Source organism: Alosa sapidissima, chromosome 1 (genome assembly GCF_018492685.1).
Source record: "Alosa sapidissima isolate fAloSap1 chromosome 1, fAloSap1.pri, whole genome shotgun sequence".
Taxonomy (NCBI): domain Eukaryota; kingdom Metazoa; phylum Chordata; class Actinopteri; order Clupeiformes; family Clupeidae; genus Alosa; species Alosa sapidissima.
Window position 1 is genome coordinate 12,598,355 of NC_055957.1, and position 23,522 is coordinate 12,621,876.

A 23,522-nucleotide genomic window follows, 5' to 3' on the forward strand; every position below is an offset into this window, starting at 1 on the left:
TTGTGCTCCACCAGTTTATTTTCAGTTGGAAAATCAATGAAAATATATCATACAGTGACAAAATATATGGTGGAGCAAAATATGTTGCATCCCATCACTCAAAGCTGAGAAATGCTACCAAGTCAAAAAAGTAACATTCTGTTGTATTGGAAACAAAATGTTTAATCCCAACACATGAACATTCAGTTATAAATAAATACATGCATTCTAAAATTTTGTGTTGACATAAAAATTTAAAAGTATGTGGTCTTTATAAAATAATAATAATAATAATAATAATAATAATGATTTTGGGATGACAAAAAAAATAATTGCAGGTGAATGTCACACCTTCTAGCTTCATTTGCAATTACAAAAAAGCCAATGAACCGGTGTTAGAGAGGAATAATAACTGCAAAAAAATTAGGCAAAGCCAACATTACATCAAAAACATCAAAACTTCATTTTAATAAAAAAAAAAAAAACTAAGCTACAAATAAAACATTAAGAACTGACTCATAGGTCTGGTCCACTTTTGATAAACAATGCCATTTGCTGTAGTATGTAGGAAATGGTTGCTCAAGAGGTGCAACTCGACATGAACATTGAAAGAAAACCTCCTCACCTATCATTCATTATTTAACTACAAAGTGCACTGAAATGAGAAAGATGTTTAAAAACAGTAACAGAAAAGACCAGCAGTTAGACGTATAAATATGACCACTTCATCTTAAATCTCCTACGAAAGTTAGCTGGTGGCATAGCTATCATCACTAATCATTAAAAGAACGAAAGAATATGCAAGTCTGTCTGGCCGACACTTGATTGTTTTGACTTTTCTTCAAGTGTAAAACAAAGCTGTACAAATAATATGTAGTTCCCAGCCATTTGATCAAACTCACATTCTTACAGCAGAACAGTAGAAGTTCAAACTGTCAGTTATCCATTAATCCACTGGTTAAATACTGTGGCATAGATGATGAATGCACAATGCAATAGACTTGTACTAGAAATGTGCATGTGCCTCAACCATGCAGTTAAGGACAGATGCTATGAAACGCTCCAAATCCTTACATAGAGGTCCGACGGTGCTAAATGAATTTGGCAAGTGGCTCAGACGGATCTCGATTTGTAGAACGGTCTACAAACTAAAATACCAGGGTGGTTCTTGTGAAAATGTAGTAGTGCGTCAAACAGCTGAATTGACAGCGCACATACTCACACAAGGACTGACTTCAGTCCTATTTTGCCAAAGGAAAGAGGAGGAAAGGAAAGTTGAGTTCACAGGCAAAAGTCTAAAGAGAAAAAAAGAGCTACATCAGCTAGAGGTCCTACGGGGGCTGGGGTCCAACAGCAGAGCAGAGGAGTATTTCACAAAACAGACCAGCTTGTGCAATGTGCAGGTCAACCCCACTTCATCTACTCAGTTGTCAACAGGCACTGTTGTAGGGAAATGCAAGTGACCTGCTGTTGTCAAAAAGGCTATTTTTTTTTTTTTTTTTTGTTTCACAATGCATGCATTTGTTAGGCTATGCATTTGGTTTTCCCAACAGGAAAGTATGGTGAGAGAAATGTCTTTTGGGAAGCAGCCGATAGACATGCTGAATCTGTTTTGTGAAATCCTCCCCAGGGGAGTGACAGTGGTGATCCAGATTGTTGACTGTGGCTCAGTGGGTTTAGCATCTACGGTGGGCAGAAGTCAGCGAAGTACGGGTGCTGCAAGGCCTCTTCGGCTGAAATTCGCTGAACTGGGTTGCACTTTAACAGATTCTGCACAAGAGAAACAGGTGTCCAAATGACTAAGCGTCTAATGATGGCCTAGGAGGTATGCAATTACGTAATACTATTACATTTTTAATACCAAATCCCCTAATATTAAACATTTATAAGACCTTAAATGATTATTGTTTACTTAAACATATAAGAATTATGTGACTATCTGCACAACTTCATGCCAGTGGCCATCCACAGGGTTGTCCATAGCCATCTGATTTAAAGAAATCAACCCCAGACATCAGAAAGGTCTATACAACAAAAACCTATTCTGAGACAAATTCATTTACATTAGGGATATTGTACAGGGCATTGGCATCCTACATTGAGAGGGTAATTTGACAATGTTACAGAATCTCAACCACCAGGATTTTCTGGTAATCACAAATATGCGCTTGGTGGTAATACATAGCAATCATTCAAACCCCACATCTCAGCTGTTGTAGCAACAGAACCTTTGTAGGTTCGCTAAATGTCTAACAGCATAGCACATACTATAGGGATTATACAGCTAGACAAAATCTAAATGGGAAACTCCCAGAGGAAATACCTTAATAGCACCTTGATATTATTTGAACATACCTGAAGTAGGTCTCGTCCAGTGCTACTTAGTTTAGGGACAACATTCACCAAGGATGTAGTAGCAGGGTACATGGGATACGGCTGTTGAGATAAGCAGCATTAACACACCTTCAGGGCTATATGTGTGTAGAATATTAGAGATATTCCACTCTAGATTGTTCATGAAAACTTGAAGGAAAACTCCCAGAAAGCAACCATCATAAATACTTGCACAGCATAGTGGAGAAGTAGTGTGCTATACCTTATAGTCTGGTAGTTTGGTCATTGTCTGCCACTGTTCCTCTGTTGGTGTCCCTAGCAACGTGCAAAGTCATTAAAGAAAACTTCATGTGCTCACAGATATCATACGGCCCCCAAATCTGATATAAGCCCCTGCCGTAGCAGGGACAAGTGGTGTTAGAGAGGATGCAGATGGAGTCTGCTTACAGGGAGTGAAAATGCAAACCAACACCATCTGGTGGTTATGCTAACAACATTCTCAATCCACGCATACTGTATATATGTAGGAGGAGAGTGTATACTCATATCAATTGATTCATGAACACTGTACGCTTCCTCGTGCAACTGGACCAGTGAATAGAATAGAACACTGGCCTATCCAAGATGTGAAAAATAGTTCATAATCTATTTTGGGAAAGTAGTACTGCGTATTCTATTCCTGAATTTAGCTATCAATTATCGACTGCGTAGCACAATGGAGAAGCCATTACACTGCCAAGCACGAGTCTAATTATTTAATCTCTACTGTCTACATAACGGCACAGAATACCATACCCTGCACTTGGTATTTAATGCTTCTTTGCACTTCTGGTTGGATGTCAACTGCATTTCATTGGCTCTGTACCTGTACTCTGCTAAATGACAATAAATTGAATCTAATCTAATCTAATATTACGATGTTTGAGGCACCAATGGTATTACCAGTTTTAATGAAAATGGTACCATATCTGAATCAGACATTTGTTTTTACACTACTCACAAAAGGTTAGAGATATCTGGCTTTTGGGTGAAATGTAATGTTTCAGTACAGAAAGTACTGAAATATTGAACTGTTGGACATGCACATTAAAAAAGTTTAGAGAAGGTCACTTTAAGTTCACCTGTAAAGGTTATAGTGGATTTTAGGTTCATCCTGACATTTCACCCGAAAGCCAAATATCCCTGACTTTATGTGAGTAGTGTATGTCTGTGGAAGACCATAGAGGCTTCTAAATCACAGCACAGAACCTGCACAGCAGTCTGTGCCGTTATACAAGTACTGGGTGATCCAATTCACCTTTAGTGCAGATTTTCAAGGCAAACAGCAGGGGAGATCTGAAGGCTCTCCAAACATAATAAAGGATATCTGAAGATCCTCTTCAACTGGTCATCAACGTCATTACCAGGAAATAGGGGCCTTCCAGCATTAGCCAACTCTGAAATGCACAGCACATACCAGGCATAACATCATAAGCCTTAGAGATATGTTTATGCTTGTGAACAAAACCCATTAAAAGGACTAATGTTTCATTTCATATCCTGTTGTTGAAGCCTATCCATCTTAATTTCTCACCTGCAAATATGCATCCGGCTGACCACATGTCAATAGAGGTAGAGTAAAGCTTAGCACCGAACAGCACATCTGGGGGTCTGTACCATAACGTCACCACCTGGAAAAGGGCACAATTTAACATTCTGAGTGAACCTTGAAAAGGCAGCTTTTAGGCCAAGAAGGTTTAAGCCAGATTCATCTGTTCATTCGGAGTCTGCACTGCAGAGGGCACATAAGGTTTACTGGAGTTTGAATGTGAGATTACATTTAATAATTCTGTTTTATAGTTCACTGGATAATAACCATTGAAAAAGAATATCCCCTTATAACAGTATGAAGGGCTGAATCTCTGTCCAAGTAGCACAGAGGGGACTAAGGTTTTATTAAATCCATAAACATAAATTTCACTATTTCAATTCAGTGGATCAAACATCTACCTTAAAGGAGAATTCCGGTGTGATATTGACCTAAAGTGTGTTGAAACATGATACCGGGTGTGAACGTATGTCTCATAGCTCATCTCGGCTTGTCCCCTGCACTCAGAAATCTGGCGCTAGTTAGCCGATGCTACAAACAGTTTTTCGATGGGGGTGCCTTGGGCATCGGCCTAGCAATGCAAATAAATCACTGTTTTACACCATTTACGAGGCTTAAAGTAGCTCCATACTTCATTGGTAGACTTCCGAGTGCCTTGACATTTAAAACGAGACATTGAGAACTTTGAAAAAGCACTGGTAGTTTACTTACAAGACGATTTATACAGACAGTATCTATACGGAGTTTAGCGTTTGCAGCCATCTTGAATTTAGTCACGATAAGTCGAGCGACGAGTATGAATGAACAGGTATGATAAGGGATCAGATTCCAAAAATAATTCCGTGGAAATGCATGAATTCCAGTTGCTGCTACTGGAAGAAATTGGAATCCATGCATTTCCACAGAATTATTTTTGCACTAAAAAGGAGGCCTGTAAATGACTTACTTCTGCAGAATAACAACGTACTGGAATCCCAAAGGCTCGGGCCAAGCCAAAGTCTGCTAACTTCAGCTCTCCATTCTAAGAAGCAAAATTAAATAATAACACATTGTGAAATGTGATAGGAGTGAATACACGCAAACAAGGAAATACATAAGCATTCTAAAGGTAAAGACATTAACCTAAATGCCCCCTTAATGCATTCAGCAAACCATTACACCAAATATAGGCATAATTGTGGAAAACAAGACATAGTCAGAAGAAATTCTGGGTGATGTACAATTTCAAGAGTGTCTACACTAGTAAAAGTTAGAGTTCAAATTTGCAGGGTGCAATTCCACCTCCAGTAATTACAGTGAACATTAATAGCCAACAACCTACTTTATTGTTGCTTTTGTTTTTGCTCTACTTTAAGTATGGGACACAGCTTAAACACTTATTCATAAAAAAAATAGCTTTTGCAACTGCTGGTGTTTTCATACTACATTATCACAGAAGAGGCCTTGTTGAATGACTTCTAAACGCATTGCTCAAAAGCCTTTAGAAAAACTCAAAGGTCAGCTCAACACTCAAACTTACCCTGTTAATGAGCAAATTCTGTGGCTTGAGGTCTCTGTGGAGCACATTCCGACTGTGGCAGAAGGCTAGCCCCTTTAGTAACTGGTACATGAATGACTGTGGAGGAATCAAAACAATATATGAACCAATCTGAAATAATACTATTCTCCTATAATAACCAAAAACCAATAAAACATTAGAACAGCGTTGTCTGAACAATTTACAATAAGTGTCTATTCTTGTGTCATAGGTATTAGCACATTTTATCAAGTTCCTTAACACTTTGAGTGCCAAAAACGCAATATTGCGTTTTTAGCTTTTTTTTTTTAAATTACAAAAATAGACACTCTAACACACCTTATGTGCTATTTTGGGAACTCTATGATGAATAGAACTGAAATAGATGACGATCGAAATCTCATGAAAACGCACAATCTGGCCATTTTATCATAACTCGGCTTTTGATGGTTGCTGCTTTGGGTCGAATCAGTGACGCATGCATGTCCAGGCCATTTATTTTCGTGGGTTTATCACTAGGTGGCAGTCTCGCCAGGTCTCGCTAGGTCACTTCCCGAAAAACTTTACAGGCAACACTTCTCAGGCGCTAAAGGGGAAAATGAAAATGTTCGCCAGACAACGCTGGATGAGTCCACCTTTCTACTAAGACAACATGACTCTGATCATCAACCAAGAGGAGGAGGAATTATGGAGCCCGACAGCAGTAGAAACGTGGTTTTGTGAACAGAAAAACTATATTTATCTTACATTTCTGGGTCAAAGGACTTGTGTAAGTGTCAGAAGAGTGACAGGCTCAAACAGTGCATATTTCATAAAAGACGCTATATCTTTATTTATCTATATTTTATATATATATATATATATATATATAAAAAAAACAGGGATTTTGATGAAAACTAGCCACTGTTTAGCTTGGGATTTCTCAGGAAAAGAGGCATGTAGAAATAAACAGTTTGTACCCACTGAGAACTTAAAGTCTCACCTTTCAAACAAACCATAGTATGCGTCCATAGGTATAACATAAAATACGCTGTGGCTCTACAAAAATCGTCAACTATGATCTAGATTGCTGGCACTCCGGGCCAAAGCTTTCGAAACAGCGCGGCATTCAAAGTGTTAAGGAATCATTCCAGATCATTCAGATGAATATGAGTGTAACGTATATTAGGTTATCTTATGGAGCCCACACACCTTTACAATCTCTGGATCCAAGTCACCATTGCAGCTATCAAAATACTTCTTTAAGTCCTAAGAGGACGAGAATGAAGCAACAGTTTAAACATTTCATAAATATTGTGAAAACACGGTTGTCAAGCACTATAATGTAGTTGTTCCCATTTCAGTGGCCAGACTGCAACATATAGTGCACAACTTCTCATTTATAGGTGTGTGTAAGTGTTTCTGAAGCTTAAAAAATTGCTCACAACATGGCTGGCTGAAAATAAATGTAAAAAAAAAAGAATAGATTAATGTCATGTATTAGTTGGTCATGTATGTTCCTCACCTGATCGCAGTACTCAAAGACTAAAGTTAACTTCTTATCACTGTGAAGGACGTCATGCAACCTTAGAATGCAAAACAAATCATTTTACATTTTCTGTTCAACAGTCTTATACATACATCATTATTCTACTCATATTACACTACTCGTACCTGACTATGTTTTTATGCTTCAGTTCTTTCAGCAGACATATTTCTCGCAATGCAGAGCTCGGGACACCCTGCAGAAAAGTATTTCAGATGTGCATGTTGAGTTATTTGTCATTTGTAATGTTGTTTAAAATAACTGGTGTGTTGAAAACAATGTATGGCCTACCTCATCATCATCATCCAGCCTGACTCTTTTAAGGGCCACGATCTCATGAGTCTCACGGTTCTTTGCCTTAAAGACAGTTCCATATGTGCCTATGAAAAAGAGAAACACTTAACATTGGTAAGCAGTATGCCATATAGGTGTCCAGTTCAGCTGTTCCCCAGTAGCCTACAGTAACTTTAGGGAGACTAGGGGGAGATGTCCAAGAACAGATCTGACCACCCAAGGTCTACACCAGGGGTGGGCAAACTTTTTGACTCACAACTACCGTTTTTGACGCACAACACCCCCCCCACGACACACACATAAAAAAAAAAAAAAAAATTATAGCCTATAATTCAGTATGAAAAGTATTTCTTTTAAAATATTAATTGCTTAAAAATACTGCTAATTTTATGCTGTTTAACAAATTTATAAATTGTGCACTGTCGCTTTAAGACAGTCGCTTTAATTCACGTTTATTTCTCAATGATCTTCTGCCTGCTCCGCTATGGCTAGTGCTGTACCTACGGCTGGGCCCTCTCACAGTTTTTAAATGGTCAGTAGTGGGAACTACTGTTGCCTTCATGATTTCCTTTTAAAAGTTTCTTATAAGAAGGAGATATCAATTATCAACAATGACAAGCCATCTGGAACCTGCGGCTCTCTCCCTCTCGTGAGTGCAGACGCATTCCCAATTAAATGGATCGCATAATGTTCACATTAGATCTGCTGCAAAGGAGATAACTAAGAGTTAACTTAGTTTAACATGATGTTATCTCTATTTAACATGATGTTTTGACATTGTAAACATTCTCTAAGGTGAAAAGCAGTTTGCAGTAAAGCTAACCAACGTCGTCTCTATCGCAGGAAAAAAATAGCGAGCAGCCTGATAACCAAATGAAATGCTCGGCGGGCCGGATGAAAGTGCTTGGCGGGCCGGAGTCGGCCCGCGGGCCGCAGTTTGCCCACCCCTGGTCTACACAGTTAAAGACAGTTCCAATCACCTAAGCAGTGAAGTTCTACTATTTTGTTGCTGTGCTGTGTATGCATCAATACATCGCCACCGCCATTGTAACCTGTCAGGCACCCCAGCTGGAAATGAGTTACCCAGCATGCACGTTAAAAAGCTTATCTATGCTTACCAACATTTTAATGTAGCTTTAAACACTGCACTTATTATGACCATCGGTAACAAATGTGTTATGGTATGTTCGTCTCAAAGGCCACATCAGCCTAGCCAATACCCACTCATTTGTTATTTGCAAACCCCTCCCCATACACAGGTAAAAAATGAAAATGCAATATTATATCGCCCCTATTCTCAGTTGAGATGTTCTGAGCGGCGGTCTTTTTTTTTGTCCCGCTATGCAGTACATCTAGTTTCACTATGCCTACTTTTTGAATGTGCCCCTACACTTTTAAGCTACCTTCTAATCTGTTAACGTTACAACTTAGCTAATGATAATTAGCAAATGAGGTTAGCATACATAGACAACTAGAGCTCTTTTAGCCATCGTTGTCTGTCACCGTGCCTATAACCAAACGTACAGGCATTGTTTTTCATTACTTGGTAGTTAATTTGTCAGTCAACATCCTAACTAACCAGATAAAATATAGAACCTAGCCACCTAACGTTGCTGTTGCTGCATCCGTAGTTCGATGCTGTTGTAGGTTTACAAAGAAATAACATTATTTATGCATGTTCGTGCTTTCAACAGACTCTACTGGGAAAATAACATATGTCGAATCACTTTATCACCGAGCAGCTAACCATTTTACCGTTTGTCTATTTACTTTGCTAAACATTTTTCTTACAAAGGTATAACGTTAGGTATTTTTTGCATGTAAGTAGCCTATATGGCACCAAACCAAGTAGCTAACGTTAAGCTAGCTGCTCGAATATGATGCATTATCTTCTGTGGTAACGTTACGTGATAAGTTATTGCCATATAACCAAATCAGTTAGCTAGCGTAACATTAATTCACCTACAATAGCTAATCTTAACGTGAGTTTTATAAATTCTGTTAAAAGGGTTTGGGCTACAATAACAATCAGTGTTAGCAGGCCACTGCTAAGGTATCACATGCTATGAAGCTAACGTTAGCTGAAAAGCTTGATATCAATAAAAACCCAACCATGAAGAAAGATAGTGAATTGAAAAGTATTTTACCCTCTCCGATTTTCTCAAGCTTCTCATACTTCTGCATGGTTTGTACAGGAAGCCAGCCTAAAATAGCTGGGGCAATTCTCAATCCCAAATGTTGGGAGTGGAATTTAGAAGCAACGTCAACTGAGCTTGGGATCTGTGGTCATCTACCGGCTAAATGACAAATTGCAGGCGGTGCAAGCACCGCTAGGTTTCCCTCTGGTTAAACCTATGGATTGAACTAGCCAGCCACTTACCAAATAATTTGTCACATGAAATTAACCAAATATTTTGTTTCTCCCATTTACTTAAGTGTAGTAGACTGCCTCGTGGTCTTAACATAGAGTCAATTTAATATATCGTTTTTAAGATCCTTCATCCAAGTGCTGTTCATCCTATGTGCGATTAGATAGACATGAATTCACAGACTGCGACATTTCCAGGTAAGTTTATTCATTTTATTGGTATATTATTTGACGGTAGCAACCTATTAAAATTCCCATCCTTATGCTGGCATTATATGATGTGTTATATGTTGTGTATAAAATTTATAAGTGCTAAATACACGTCACGTTTAAAATCAGTAAACATAATCTTATAAATAAATACATCTGTTTGATGCTTTCACCTGAGATGAAGAAACTCCTCATTTACATATTGTATGTTCTACTATCTGTCCAGTAAAATGGTCAGCAGGTTCATTTCTTTTCCTCAGACCTCTGCCTACGAATCAGATCAGCATACAGTCCTCCCTTGCTAAGCAACTCCAAGTGTGAGCCAGCCTGCAAAGAAAGAGGGAGAATGACATCCAGTGGTCAATCACATGCTTACACAAAGTCAACGATGTTTAGTTATTTTTCTAAATATATTCTACCTGTTCATGAATAGCACTAGGGTCAGGCTTAAATGTAAATGTAGATGTAAATATTATTTGCATTGGTTGGGCTACTCTTCATTGATACATACATAATGTGATTATAAATGCCAGACACCCACTCTGTTCCAGATATAATCCAAAAACTTTTCATACTGAAATGTTGGTAAATTGTGTTAATATTTTTGAAAATTAATTATAGTGAATGTCACTCATCTCTCACGGCAACAGCTTTTTGTACTATCTACACATACTAGTACATGTAAATGTAAATCTTTACATGTAAAATATAAATCAGGTTTCTAGGCCAAGAATACTTGCGTATACAAGGAATTTGGTCTCGGCATTTATCACATCCGTGAATTAGTGAACACACAGAGCACACAGTGAACACACAGGTGAAGCACACACTAACCCGGAGCAGTGAGCTGCCTTGCTACAGCGGCCCTCGTGGAGCAGTGAGGGGTTAGGTGCCTTGCTCAAGGGCACTCAGCCGTTCCCACTGGTCGGGGATCTAACTGGCAACCCTTCGGTTCCAAGCCCGAAGCCCTAACCAGTAGGCCACGACTGCCCTCCCATACATATGTGATGGACTCATCAGTAATAAAAGAAGTGGGTTTGGTCACATTGATTAATAATATATATATATATATATATATATATATATATATGTCCTTGTAATGGTGGCTAGGGTTAGGGTGACTTGAGAAAAATTAGATTAGCAATGCAACTCCACCAGAACCACTGGTCTGAGCCAAACTGTCTGAAAGACGGATTTGTGTTGCTTTCCTTACCTCCACGATATGGCCATTGTTCATGACGCAGATCAGGTCAGCCCCTTTGATGGTGCTAAGCCGGTGGGCGATGATGAGGACGGTGCGGCCGGTCGTGGCCCGATCCAGGGCCTCCTGGACCACTCTCTCCGACTCGGCGTCCAGGGCACTGGTAGCCTCGTCCAGGACGAGGATCCTGGGGTTCTTGATCAGGGCGCGGGCGATGGCAATGCGCTGCTTCTGACCTCCTGAGAGCGTCACCCCACGTTCACCTGCGACAAGTTGGACAGCTGGGCATCAGTATATTATCAACACATCTGTTACACTTTAAGGGCACATTCTGCAGCATTCAACTCAGGGTCGGCGCCAGAGAGCAACGGGTGGTGGGGGGGGGGAAGAGCATCATAAAGAGCATCCTTCAAGCCTTTTGGTAACTGAAACAATTTGAGTATGGGGGAAAATAGTGCAAGAACATAGCGTCATAGCCTATAGCGTTTAATAGACTAGCACACAGCATTTAAACTGTTTACACTGCGGGTGTCCCACACCCCAACATTCTAAATCAATTGTATGCACCATAGCATAGTAATATTATACACCATTTAAAAGCTTAATCTCTTGGGAATCCATATATTACAACATTTGTCATGTATAGTGCTTTACATTACATTACTATGTCTCAATTAAATTTGATCAAAAATGCCCCCCTCCGCCTTTGGTGCAGATGCAGCATATTGGGTATTGAAATATTCACAAAAATCCCTAGAAATTGATCATTTATGTTGTTTTATCCAATATTAGTTGTGCAGATGTATAGTCCATCTTATACACACCCATTGAACCAACAAAGAAAATGCAAAAATAGAGACTTTTGTGTAATCATTCCATATTTTGTTTAGTCATTCTATATCAGAACCCCTGACATACATTCCAAACAGTCTACAAGAAACCTCAAAGTGTTACCTTTCATTTGAGACCATGATTATGTTTCTACACCAAGAGGTTGCCACACAGTAAGCATTTTATTGTCAGTATGCATCTTAGGTAGCCAAAAGTCCTGTGGGAAATTTTCATAGGGAATTTTACAAGACGCATGAGGATATCTTGGCAAATAATAATAAAGTACTCATATTTCATTCTATATTGATCTACTTTGAGATACAGATTCACAAGACCTGGTAGTGGGCCTCAGTTGTGTTTCCAAGACAAAATAAATGACCAAGAGAGCAGAATGTGGTCATTTCCAGAGATGTACAAAAACGCCTAAAAAAAATCATCATTCTACCCTTTGCCACTCTCTGACAGTTCATCACACAGTCAATCTATTGGTACCAAAATAATCTACTAGGCCTCTGCTTTCAAAAGAGGTCAAGCACTTGAATATAAGTCAAAGTATGTGGAAACAGTGCTATTGTTAGTAGGCAGTGTGCAATTTCGAGCAAAAACTCAAAATAGGGGGGGTAAGTGTAAAGATAGAATAGCATTGCATAAGCTACAATACAAGTAAATAGGCTATAACAGACTCACCACTAGCAGGCCTAAGCTGAGTGCAAAATCTCATCATCACTGTGTCTCCATTCATTTCGAGTTATTTACAGTTTCTGCAATTTAGATCAACAGCTCATGCATTCAGCTTGGGTGCTTGGGTCTTCCTGCGGCCAGAAACTCGAAAAACCTTGTATTTTCCATTATCTTCCCAGATCTATCTTGAGTAAATGTATTGGTGGCACTCGCTGCAACGGTGTCCAAGTGTGCAGAATCCCTCTTCATTGCACAGGTTGCGCACACAATCAACAGTAACATAGTTGACAAATGACACGTGTCAGTCCGTGTCATGTTTCATTTTGAGTAGGCTAAGTGTTCAACATCAGTGTTCAATATGGATTTAATTTCAATCATAGCCGTAATAATATTTCGATAGGTTACAATTTTTATATCAAGGAGAGAACTCAGTTGGGGGGGCACACTGGCCCCCTAAGGCCCGCCCTTGATGTTGACGCAACTACTGCCCATTATAAAGCACATATGCAGCATATGACTACTGCCCATTACACATCAGAGAGGATCACCAAGTGAGTGTAGTTTGTATGCATTAAGTGTTTTAACTTACCAACAACAGTGTTGTACCCATCGGGGAAGCCAGTGATGAAGCCATGAGCATTTGCTTGTTTGGCTGCAGTGATGACCTCGGCATCAGAAGCCTCAGGTTTCCCGAAGCGGATATTCTCCATTACAGATGCGCCAAAGAGCACCGGCTCCTGTCCATATAACAGGAATGTTTACGTTCACTGAAATCTTGTATTATGCAAGTCTGTGGTTCTTAAACTTTTTGTCTGGCGACCCCCCCAAAAAACATGGGCCAAGTTTCACGACCCTCTTCTCTCTAATCAGCGGAATTTGGTTTCAAAATGTTCTTCTCTCATAGGTAGACTATGTCAACATCAAAGGCATTTTGTCAATGGCAACCTTTGACTAAAAACCTTTAGAAAAAGGTCCTTAATCCAGAGAGCAAATAATTTCGCGACACCTCCAATATTTTTGGCGACCCCCAGTTTAAGAACCACTGATGTAAGTAGAGTTATAGTGGAAAAGTGAACAATTTGACTGCTTTTATCTCCAGTATAACTCTCAGTATAACTCTCCAGTATAACTCTCAAGTTAAAGAAAACCCCAAAAAACAATAGAGTCACATAATAGCATCATGCTGATGGTACAATACAATTCTTGGCATATCTGTTAGTTTTCATGGACAAGGGCAAGCAAGCAATTACATAATAAGGATATCAACGTTAAGCAAGACAAAATGAAACAGCACAGACCTGGTTGATAAATCCAATAACTTTGCCTCTGAGCCAGGAGGGGTCCAGAGTTTTGATATCTAGACCATCTAGCATGATCACTCCACTTGCTGGGTCATAGAAGCGCTCCAGCAAAGCAGCAACTGTAGACTTACCTACAGACATTTGGATAGTAATGTATATTAGCGTTAGCAAGCACATGCACTATTATTTTTATTCAAACAAACACTGTCAAATAAATAAATACACACCTCCACCAGACTCTCCAACAATTGCAACAGTTTTAGAAGGAGGTAGAGTTAAATTCAGGTTCTTCAAGATGTGGTGAGCAGGTCTTGTAGGATAACTGAAAAAAAAAAAAAAAAAAAACCAGTTACCCCATTATCAAAAATCACTACGGAGCCCCGGATATGTCATGGGGAAAAAAAATAAAAATAATAATAAGTTGTGGCCACGAAATAGCAATTCGTTCCCAAAAAATAATAAGTTGTGGCCACGAAATATTAATTCGTTCCCACGAAATAGGTAATTTGTGGCCACGAAATATTAATTCGTTCCCACAAAATAGTAATTTGTGGCCACGAAATAGGTAGGCCTATAGGCTGTGCACTGGACAGCTGGATGAGCAAATTAAGCGCAACTCCTCAAACAGGAACAGTCGCTGTCACACAATGGACAGGGATAGTATGATAGAGTGCTATTTTAGGCTGGGAATGAAATACAAAGACATTTAAAAAAGCCTGGCATTGGAGGGATTCATTATTAGCGAGAGGCATCTCCACAGACTATTAAGAGCCAGGTCGCTGCACCGGCGTAGGTACGACTTGAACGTGTCTCTCTCGTTTGCGTTTTTTTATAGGGCGGCCGTGAACATTTCCATTACAACATGCATCAGATAGCTGGAGGCTCCTCACTCTCACTTTTTCCCCATCCTCATCTCATCTCACGCCTTCTACCCACACACCCATCACTGTTCTATTTCTTTGTTATTATTTGCATACGCCGCGCGCTGATGAAATCATATCTCGGGCACTTCTATCTTTTGTAAAACGTTGCGTCGCAGAGGTGCGCTGACCCGAGGACCTGTGCCGAGATAGATGGACGGTCAGGAGCAACGCCGAGGCTGATGGAGAACCGGGACAAATGAAACACTTTTTAATGAAACATAATTTACAAAGACATTGTAAAACACTGAAAGTTAATATTTTGTCACTAGCAACCTACATCTGTCCTCTGTCAAATACAGTTGCATTTACAGCTCTGAACAAAACCGTTCAAGAGTTATTTAAGGAGAAGTCGAACGTGCGTTATGGTTCATTCGTCCCTCCTGGCTGGGACAAATGAAACAGCATGGGGGACGAATGAAACATACAGCTTAAATTATGTAAACTTCCCACAACTTCAATATTTGACAACATACCATGAATGGTACTTCAAGTATGTGTTATTTTAGATAGATTGCTGCTGGGCTATATGTCTTGGTTCATGTCTGTTAACAACTCATTGCCGTCATGGTGATGCGCGTATTTCGCGGTTATGGAAATAGCATGCACTATGCCATTAATATAGCTAGAATAATGCATGTTTCGAATTATATAATGTTTCTATAGTACAAAATGTTATTTCACTCTGTTTTTATGTGGTTAAAGCCACCACACATCCAAATAAGTGCCCTTCATGACCCACAGGCCGTCAGTCTCCAATCTTTCTAAAACTGCTTTTCCATGTCTCACCTGCATAAAATATAGTATATACACAGATACGTGTGCATTGAATAAATGGGGTTTACTGCCTGGTCGGGACAAATGAAATAGGTGTTTCAATCGTCCCCCCATAGACATTTAGCATTATAGGCTGTTTTGCATCCATTACAAACAAACATGCAATGTGAACGTCTGGGATTGGGGAGAGCACTAAATGCTCTACTGAATAAGCATGAAGTCAAACCTTTAAATGAAAAACACTCAAATAATCAAAAAAAATAAACCGCTAATGAAGTAAACTTGTGACCATCAGAAATCGTTTATCACCTGTAACTCCGTGATAACAGGACGTAACAGGATGGCATTTGGCTGAGCAACGGAGGTTAATATGCTCTATGTTTTGTCCAAAAGATGTCTGTCTATCATCGTTGCACTCGGAGAAAACCGGAATGTTTCATTCGTCCCCCATTTCAATCGTCCCGGTTGTACCCTACTGCAAACCAGAGAATTGAGAGCTGGTGGGGAGTGATGAGAAAAGACACGACAGGCTTCTACTGGCACTCGATTTGCTCACCCAGCTGTCCAGTGCACGTTAGACTATACATATTTCGTGGCCACAAATTACTATTTCGTGGGAACGAATTAATATTTCGTGGCCACAAATTACCTATTTCGTGGCCACAAATTACCTATTTCGTGGGAACGAATTACTATTTCGTGGGAATAAATTAATATTTCGTGGCCACAAATTAGTACTTTGTGGGAACGAATTGCTATTTTGTGGCCACAACTTATTATTTTGTGGGAACGAATTGCTATTTCGTGGCCACAACTTATTATTTTTTTTCCCCATGACATATCTGGGGCTCCGTAAATCACTGCAATTGTGTGTGATCTATTTTTTTTCTTTTAATCAATGAACTTGCTAGAAGTTGATGTTCATGAAGTCCACTCTTCCAATGAGAGACTCCGTAGGAATGCGGCCTCCCCCAGTCAGGGGGATGGTAGGCTCCAGAGACATGTATTCAAACACACGGGCTCCGGCACTGACACCTCTCACCATCTAAAAACAACCAGTGATATCCTTGTTGCCTTTTCGATTTCTATTGATTAAAGTACACAGAATATTGGAAGAACAGAAGCCTTAAGGAATGTATAATTTCTTACTCACCTGTCCAAACAAGATTGAAATACTGGCTAAAGACCTACAAAGAGAGGGACTGACATGTGAATTCTGTCCATTTTAAATCATGCTACACCAGTCTTAGGCCTTCAGAATCACTGAATCACTCATTTTGAGCACAATGGTGTTGTAAGCCCCCAACGTCGTCTTCCAGCCAGCGCTGCATGGAAGGAACTAGGGTTAGGGTTAGGTGACTTGAAGTCGATGGTCGCAGCGCTGCCTTGAAGTCGACGGTGGGGGCTTAAAACGCCATCAATCTGATTTTGAACATGACCAGAGTAACACAAGAGTGATTCACCTCTGCACAGTTTGGGAAGCCACCAGGAAAGACATCAAATCACCCGCAGACATCTCATCACCTGCCATCAAGGATCCACCAGCAAAAATGGTACCCAGAACAATGCCTGTAATGATGTTTGGAAAAAACAGAATGATTCGTAACAGATATGATCAGTATGTCTGTTGTAATCAGTATTCAGTTTCTGTCTCCTGGATATTAGGTATATATAATATGTACCATAAACACATGCTTACAGTTCAAGACTACATTTGAAAGCCCTTGGAAAACAGCTATCCCAAATCCAAGTGCTTCATTCATTTCACAAGATTTGTCCACCTCAACTGAGTACAACCTGTAAGATACACAACAGTATTTCAGTTTAGACTTCCTAGAAATGGGATTTTATTTAAAAAAAATAAATAAATTTGATAAAATATTCCCTTCTCAACAGGTAATGTTAATGGCCTTGGTAATGTGACATATCAAGACAGCTTTTGCTCTGCCAATCCCCCTATCAGCTAATTAGGATATAATCCAAAATTAATGGAAAAGGAGAATAGTGCAATTCTCACTGCAGCTCTCTGTCTTCCATTGCAAAGGCTCGCACTGTCCGCACGTTTCCCAGAGCCTCATCTGCCACCTCGGTAGCTTTTGAGACCTAAATGAGACACATCAAATTAGGAATTAAAGAGTTCAGACACTGCACAAGTGATACAGTTAAAGTACAATCATGTCTATGTCTGCCCTTTTCATACAACTCTTACTCAACTCTTATGACAGACGTTTATATTATGCATTGTGACATTTAAAGCAACTCAATGTAGTTCTTTTACCTTACAATAATAGCTTCAAACTTATTTTGATGACACACTGTCTTACAATAAAGAAAATGGAGTCTCTGACGTGGGCAATGTGCACCCAGAATGCCTGGTATAGCACTATGAAACATTGCTGTCGTGGGTAGGAGCATGACCCTTTACGTTGGTTTTAGATGAACTCGGTACCCTATATCCGATATCCTATAATATCACTTTAAATGTTCTTGACACTTTGCTAGTCAAAGTGAAAGGTGTGTCAGGAATAAAACCCAACCCTTTTCGATTTTCTAATCTTTGTGGCAGTCTGTCATTGCAGGTGAAGTTAAACTTTATTCATCGGACATAATTTGTTTCAGTCCAGCTGTTCTTTTGGTTACTAGTGTGCCCAGTCATTGTCCTTGTAGAACATGGGTCTCCCTCAGCTGGCTCGCAAGATAGTAGCTTCCCCTGTTTCTGAGTAGTTCTCCAAAAAGGTCAAAGAAAATGTCGGTAATCCTGTTAAAATCTTCATCTAATCAAATTCTCAGACACACTGCCCCTTTTAATAGAACATTATTATTCATGTTGCTCCCTAGAAGTTTGGTGAGTCAGTTGTTTGGCAAGAGGTGATGTTAGCAGGGTACCAAGCTCACACTTGTCTATGGAAAATGACTGGGTCACTTAAAGTAAAAAAATATGTTTGTGAGGAATGGGAAATGCCTAGTTACTTAACGTCACATCGGTTCACAGATAAGAGTGAGGTTCCGACATTCAAGCATGCTCTCTTCCCCATGCTTGATGCAAGTAGGGAAATGTGGTGAGATGTCTCACTCTGCTATCAGAGAACCGAGGTTACTTTAAGTAACCAGACGTTCTCTTTCAAACATTCGTTTGGTATCTCACTATGGGAGACATGGCCCACTCCCGGATTACATACTCTTACACAAGCCTACAACAGACGAGGCAAGCTCAGTCTTGCAAAGTACTAACGGCCAAATACTGCATGAGCCAGTGAGGGAGCAATCACAAACTGATATTCCCCTGGACAGCGCCCAAGAATTAGCCATTCTTCTGGTGGAGTGTGCTCTGAGGCCCACTGGGGGAAGCAATCCCCTGGCTTCGTATGACAAAACCAATCGCTTCCATCATCCAGTGGGACAGACAGAGATGGAAAGAGATGGAAAGCCCTCGAAGTGAAGCAGCCCATGACACAAACAGGTGATTATTCTTTCAGAACGGCTTTGTTCTGTCCACGTATGCGTAAAGCACAGACAGGGCAAAGGCAGTGTAGCCTCGCCTCCTCTTCCGATGAGAAGGGAGGGTGAAAGGCATCCAGGTCCAAAGATGTACATCGATAAGATCCATCAATGACCTTCGGGACGAAAATGGGATTGGGAAGAGTAACAGGTCGGAAACAGGTTAGGAAGCATGTAATTCTGCCACCCATTTAGCGGAAACAAGCGTGAGTAAGAAAAAGTCTTGAATGAGAGTGGTTAGGACTCAATGTTTTCTATAGGTTCGAAGGGTGGCTGTGAGAGTGTCTCCAGAACCACTGACAGATCCCAAGAAGGAAAAAGATGTTTCATCACCGGGAGCAAACATCAGCACACTAGAGGGTTTGCTGACTGCCACTCTGTCAAACACAACGTTGATCTGATGCCTGAGCATGTGTTTACCTGCTCCTGTGCTTTTCTGGACAGACGTCGCAGGAAGGAGCCAATGATGGCCCCTGCGCCCACCAGACAGGGCAGGACCACCACAGTGAGGCCGGTCAGCTTGGGGGAGATTACGTACAACGACACAAAGCAGCCAACTGTCTGAGTGATGCTCCGTAAACCCTACAGGAACAAGATTGACAAGCACAGAGAAAAGGTCACCATTGGATTATTTGAGGTTCATTCATAGAGTTCACCTCCACAACACTGTCCAAGTAAACACAAGGCCTGCTTCCATTAGAGTCTGTGGCTTCTGTATTACAGCTGACATTGAAAACCACATGGGCCAAACTGAGTAGCTGAGTTTAAAATGTGGATTAGCGTTTAGGATTAAGTGGAACCCTACATACCTGGGAGATAACAAGCTTGAAAGAAGACTTGAACTCTTGAATGTCCGCAGTCAAACGATTCACAATGTGGCCAGTTTTGTTAGCATCAAAGAAGGCCACATCTTGTCTGAAATTATACTGAATTTCCTTAACCTTCATGCTATCAGTCCTTAAAGGTGAAGTGCATACTTTTATTGTTGAAGGGTAAACATATATATTTAGGCTCTTCCTAATTACCTTAGAACAGGTAGGCCATACAGTAAGTTATTTTTTGAACATCTGCATTGGCCAAGCCCCTATAATCATTCATTTATCTTGCTGCAATCAGGAAAGGGGCTTATATATTTATAGAAACATGTCAGTGTTAATATGTTGTGACAGTTACCTGAGCAAGGATGCAAAGAGGGTTTTCCTCATGTCAGCAGCCACCCGCTCACCTACTTTAGACAGAAGGATGATGTAGCCACTGGTCAGGGCCCCCTGGAGGCCCAACAGTAGGACCGTTATTAGCATCAAAACAAATAGAGGCATCTCCATATTCACTGTTAAAGTAAACACTAATCCATCTAAGCACACAGTCATTGCAAATGTGTCAGTGTACGCCGTTTTTAAACTGTACTGAGTCAATGCCAGTACCTGGAGACAGTAGAGTGCAAGCAGCTTGAAGGCAGGGCCCCGTATATCTCTGATGTAATTGCCGGCATGTTCTCTCATGTGTCGGGCCACCACATTCACCAGACCGCCCAGCATCAAGGGGATCTGAATATTCAAGAGTGCAGCTGCAAAAGCAAGCTGTCAGCAAATTCATTATCAGTATATTTTCATTCATGAGTTTTCTTCTTGCCATTTCAATTAAACGAACTACATATCTTGCTAATATGACATGATGCAATAGTTGAGAATAACTTGGCTGATGGCCCACACAATATTGACGGCTAAATTCAGCTTTTACCTAAAAGCGGCTCTAAAGGAATGAATTGATGACTTTGCCTCTGATGTTTTGTTCTGTTATGCACTGATGTCATGAGCAGCACCGCTGTCCTTTCCTGACTTTCCAGATATAAGGCTTGTGGCTTTCAAACCTCGGTAGCCTACTATCTTCAGGTAATCTCATAAACTAATATGCTCCCAACAAATATAAAAACAGAGAGGAACTGGTTTTGCATTATCAAGTGTATAATATAGGCCACACGCAACACAATAGCTGATCTGATGAACTTACAATCACAGCCCCTATTAGGGCCAGGAACTGAGGCCGCACAAACTCCCAAAGAACAGCCCAATGGAACTCCGGAGCCTTCTCTTTGGCTTGTACATGCACATTATTGTTGATGTCCTCTTGGCAATATGCTACATTGATGAAAGCCCTTGCAGTGACAGATAGGGCGGCAGGTCCAATAAGTAACTTCAGAGAGACCCTTGAAGGTTTTGAGCTACCGGCAACAGAAAAAGACAGTGCTTTTCTGGCATGGCCAAACAGACGCATTACAATAGTACTGCCATCACCATTGGAACTCTGCCTCTGCTGAAAACACCTGTAATTCAAAGAACAGACATTCAATTTAAGAAAAGGCTCGATGTTAGATCTGTACTGTCTATCTATGTATATATCTTAATATACTTGACTGTCTTGTTAGCTAATGCTGTTACGTGAACAGAAACGGTTATATTACCGTTTGCGTGTCCATATCTCTCGTGTATTATTGATTTGCGAGTGAAAGGGTCGAGGAAATATCGGTGAATTGGTAGTTCTAGTAAACCGACTGCAACGTAATAAGGGAAACATTGTCATAAATATACAAAATAATTACAATCGCAACTCATTGAACAAATCGCCAAGTTTTATGTCACTTGAGGTTAACCGAATCACAGAAGGCTGCCATGTTTCCACAATCCCAGCATGCACTTCTTCGTAAAACCCTTTACCCAGTTGCTGTTGCCATAGTTACAAAGATCTGCTGCTGCAAGACCAAGCAGCTTTTGGCTCAAGGGCTCTGGCTGCATGCAGATTGTTTTTTACTATTTCTTATCTATGAACTCTATTTGTTCAACTGCAGGATGAACAATGGAAACAATGTATTTAACAGTAAATGCTGGGGTTAAACGTGTGCCCGACACTAGCCTAGAACGATTATTTTAATTTCACATAGATCTATTCCCAATAAGATTAAATCGTAAACGGGTTCTGATTAAGTCAACATTATACTATGGTGCTTAGAAGCTACTTTGTATCTTTTGTGTAATTCAGACTATGCTCTAGACAGGCACTAATGTAATTCTAGATGACGAACAGGTCCACCAATCATATCTTGTGTAGTGTCAGCGAGGTGTCAGGAGCCAAACTATCGATGTCATGATTGGTGGGAAACGAAACATGTTCTGCCCTATGGCACTGCCTCTTCCGTTTTAAATGCAAGCTAACATTAAAGTTGTTACAGTTTGATTTTAACCTTACAGCTAATCTGACCATGCAGTCCCCTGTAATAAATATCGCCTTATTTTCATTTCTACCCATTTTTCTCGTGTCCCACCTTGGGAAGGTTGCTGCTGAAGGGAATGGCAAAGGTGAGTTGTCGAATGTTAACGCTGGAAATATTTCACGTTGATATCTAACGTTAACATATCTTGCCTAGGTATGCTATCATAGCTGAGATTTTAATAACGTTTAAGTTATCTGGATTTCTTGCTTTCCGTTTTGACAATTGCATAAAAATGCTCAGTCTGTGATTGTCTTCAAAACTGTTAGCTATAGCTTTTCAGCCAGCTGTTAACGTTAGCGTTAAGTTAATTAGCTACAGTTAGGTATGATATATATATGGTTAGGTATAGCTTGATCCCAAAGGATTGCTCCGTTAATGTTAGCGTTCACGTTAGTTTATGTAGAAGTTAACGTTGTCCAGCTAAATTAAGAAACCGTTAACGCAACATCACCTATTCGTATCTACATGATTAGAAGCTAAGTTAGCTAGTAGCAGTCAGTCAGTGTTAAAACATTATCGTTTTCCATGAATCAGTTCAGTTATGTTATCGTTTGTCAGGCTCTGCAAGTGTGTTGTCTTACTGATGATATCCAGTCAACATTAAGCGATTTTCTCCTCGTCGTGGTAGTCCATCATTGCAGCTGGTTAAACTTTATTCATTCGACATAATTTGTTTCTGTCCAGCTTTTCTTTTGTTTACTAGTGTGCCTAGTCATTGTCCTTGTAGAACATGGGTCTCCCAACAGAGGTCGCGAAATGGTACCTCCACCTGTTTCTGAGTAACGTTAGTTATACAAAGTTCATAAATGCCTTCTTAGAACACTATTAATGCTACTCCCTTGTAGTTTGGTTAGTCGATGATGTAGGCAGAGATGTAAAAGTGTGGCTTCAGAGAGTAGGCTAAAAGTCCTACCATGGGTTGATTGCTCTAATGTGGGACATTGTTTTGCTTTTCAGGACTTCAGTAGCAGGCTATATTATGCCACAGTGTGAAGGAAGCTGGAGCTTAGGTGTCCCACATTAGGACAAGTTAGTATATTGGGTTCTACCTGTGCACTTAACACGGGTGAATTCACTAATTAACTCCTCTACCTGGCTGATGAGTTGTGCCAATCAGCTGGTTTAGTGAATGGTTGGAGCAGAGCGGTAGAGAAAACTGAGTGGCTACACTCCCATAAGAGACCGTAGAAAAAGATGGCAGCACTTTTCCATGCCAGTTCCGGATTATGGG

The 23,522-nt window shown here is 40.2% G+C and overlaps 3 protein-coding genes across 6 annotated transcripts in view; 1 reads left to right on the forward strand and 2 right to left on the reverse strand.

Annotated features, from left to right (window-relative positions):
* cdk5 (cyclin-dependent kinase 5) lies at positions 1–10,103 on the reverse strand. 2 transcript variants are annotated; one of them, XM_042087965.1, is made up of 12 exons: positions 9,988–10,103; positions 7,234–7,322; positions 7,071–7,138; positions 6,922–6,982; positions 6,609–6,665; positions 5,421–5,516; positions 4,848–4,922; positions 3,887–3,983; positions 3,680–3,749; positions 2,576–2,636; positions 2,335–2,415; positions 1–1,749 (listed from the first exon to the last, which is right to left on the reverse strand). In XM_042087965.1, the coding sequence occupies exons 1-12, from the start codon at positions 10,007–10,009 to the stop codon at positions 1,663–1,665; spliced, it is 864 nt and encodes a 287-aa protein (XP_041943899.1). In that variant the 5' UTR covers positions 10,010–10,103; the 3' UTR covers positions 1–1,662. The 2 variants fall into 2 exon arrangements, with proteins under 2 accessions (XP_041943899.1, XP_041943890.1); XM_042087956.1 differs by lacking the exon at positions 9,988–10,103 and adding an exon at positions 9,384–9,551.
* On the reverse strand, positions 9,792–23,088 carry abcb8 (ATP-binding cassette, sub-family B (MDR/TAP), member 8). 3 transcript variants are annotated; one of them, XM_042087932.1, is made up of 16 exons: positions 22,873–23,088; positions 21,034–21,346; positions 20,448–20,603; positions 20,197–20,291; positions 19,833–19,938; positions 19,444–19,605; positions 17,543–17,628; positions 17,225–17,322; positions 16,989–17,094; positions 16,679–16,712; positions 16,434–16,570; positions 14,056–14,150; positions 13,826–13,959; positions 13,117–13,264; positions 11,028–11,278; positions 9,792–10,141 (listed from the first exon to the last, which is right to left on the reverse strand). In XM_042087932.1, exons 1-16 carry the CDS (start codon positions 22,890–22,892, stop codon positions 10,058–10,060), a joined length of 2,025 nt encoding a protein of 674 aa, XP_041943866.1. In that variant the 5' UTR covers positions 22,893–23,088; the 3' UTR covers positions 9,792–10,057. The 3 variants fall into 3 exon arrangements, with proteins under 3 accessions (XP_041943866.1, XP_041943856.1, XP_041943875.1); XM_042087922.1 differs by lacking the exon at positions 22,873–23,088 and adding an exon at positions 21,485–21,715; XM_042087941.1 differs by lacking the exon at positions 22,873–23,088 and adding an exon at positions 20,764–20,928 and having other exon boundaries at positions 21,034–21,172.
* Positions 22,177–23,522, forward strand: part of txndc12 (thioredoxin domain containing 12 (endoplasmic reticulum)) — an 8,287-nt gene continuing 6,941 nt past the window's right edge. Inside the window, exon 1 of the mRNA XM_042087977.1 lies at positions 22,177–22,376. Within this exon, the coding sequence (XP_041943911.1) occupies positions 22,280–22,376 (97 nt within the window). The 5' untranslated portion in view covers positions 22,177–22,279. The remainder of the gene's footprint in view (positions 22,377–23,522) is intronic.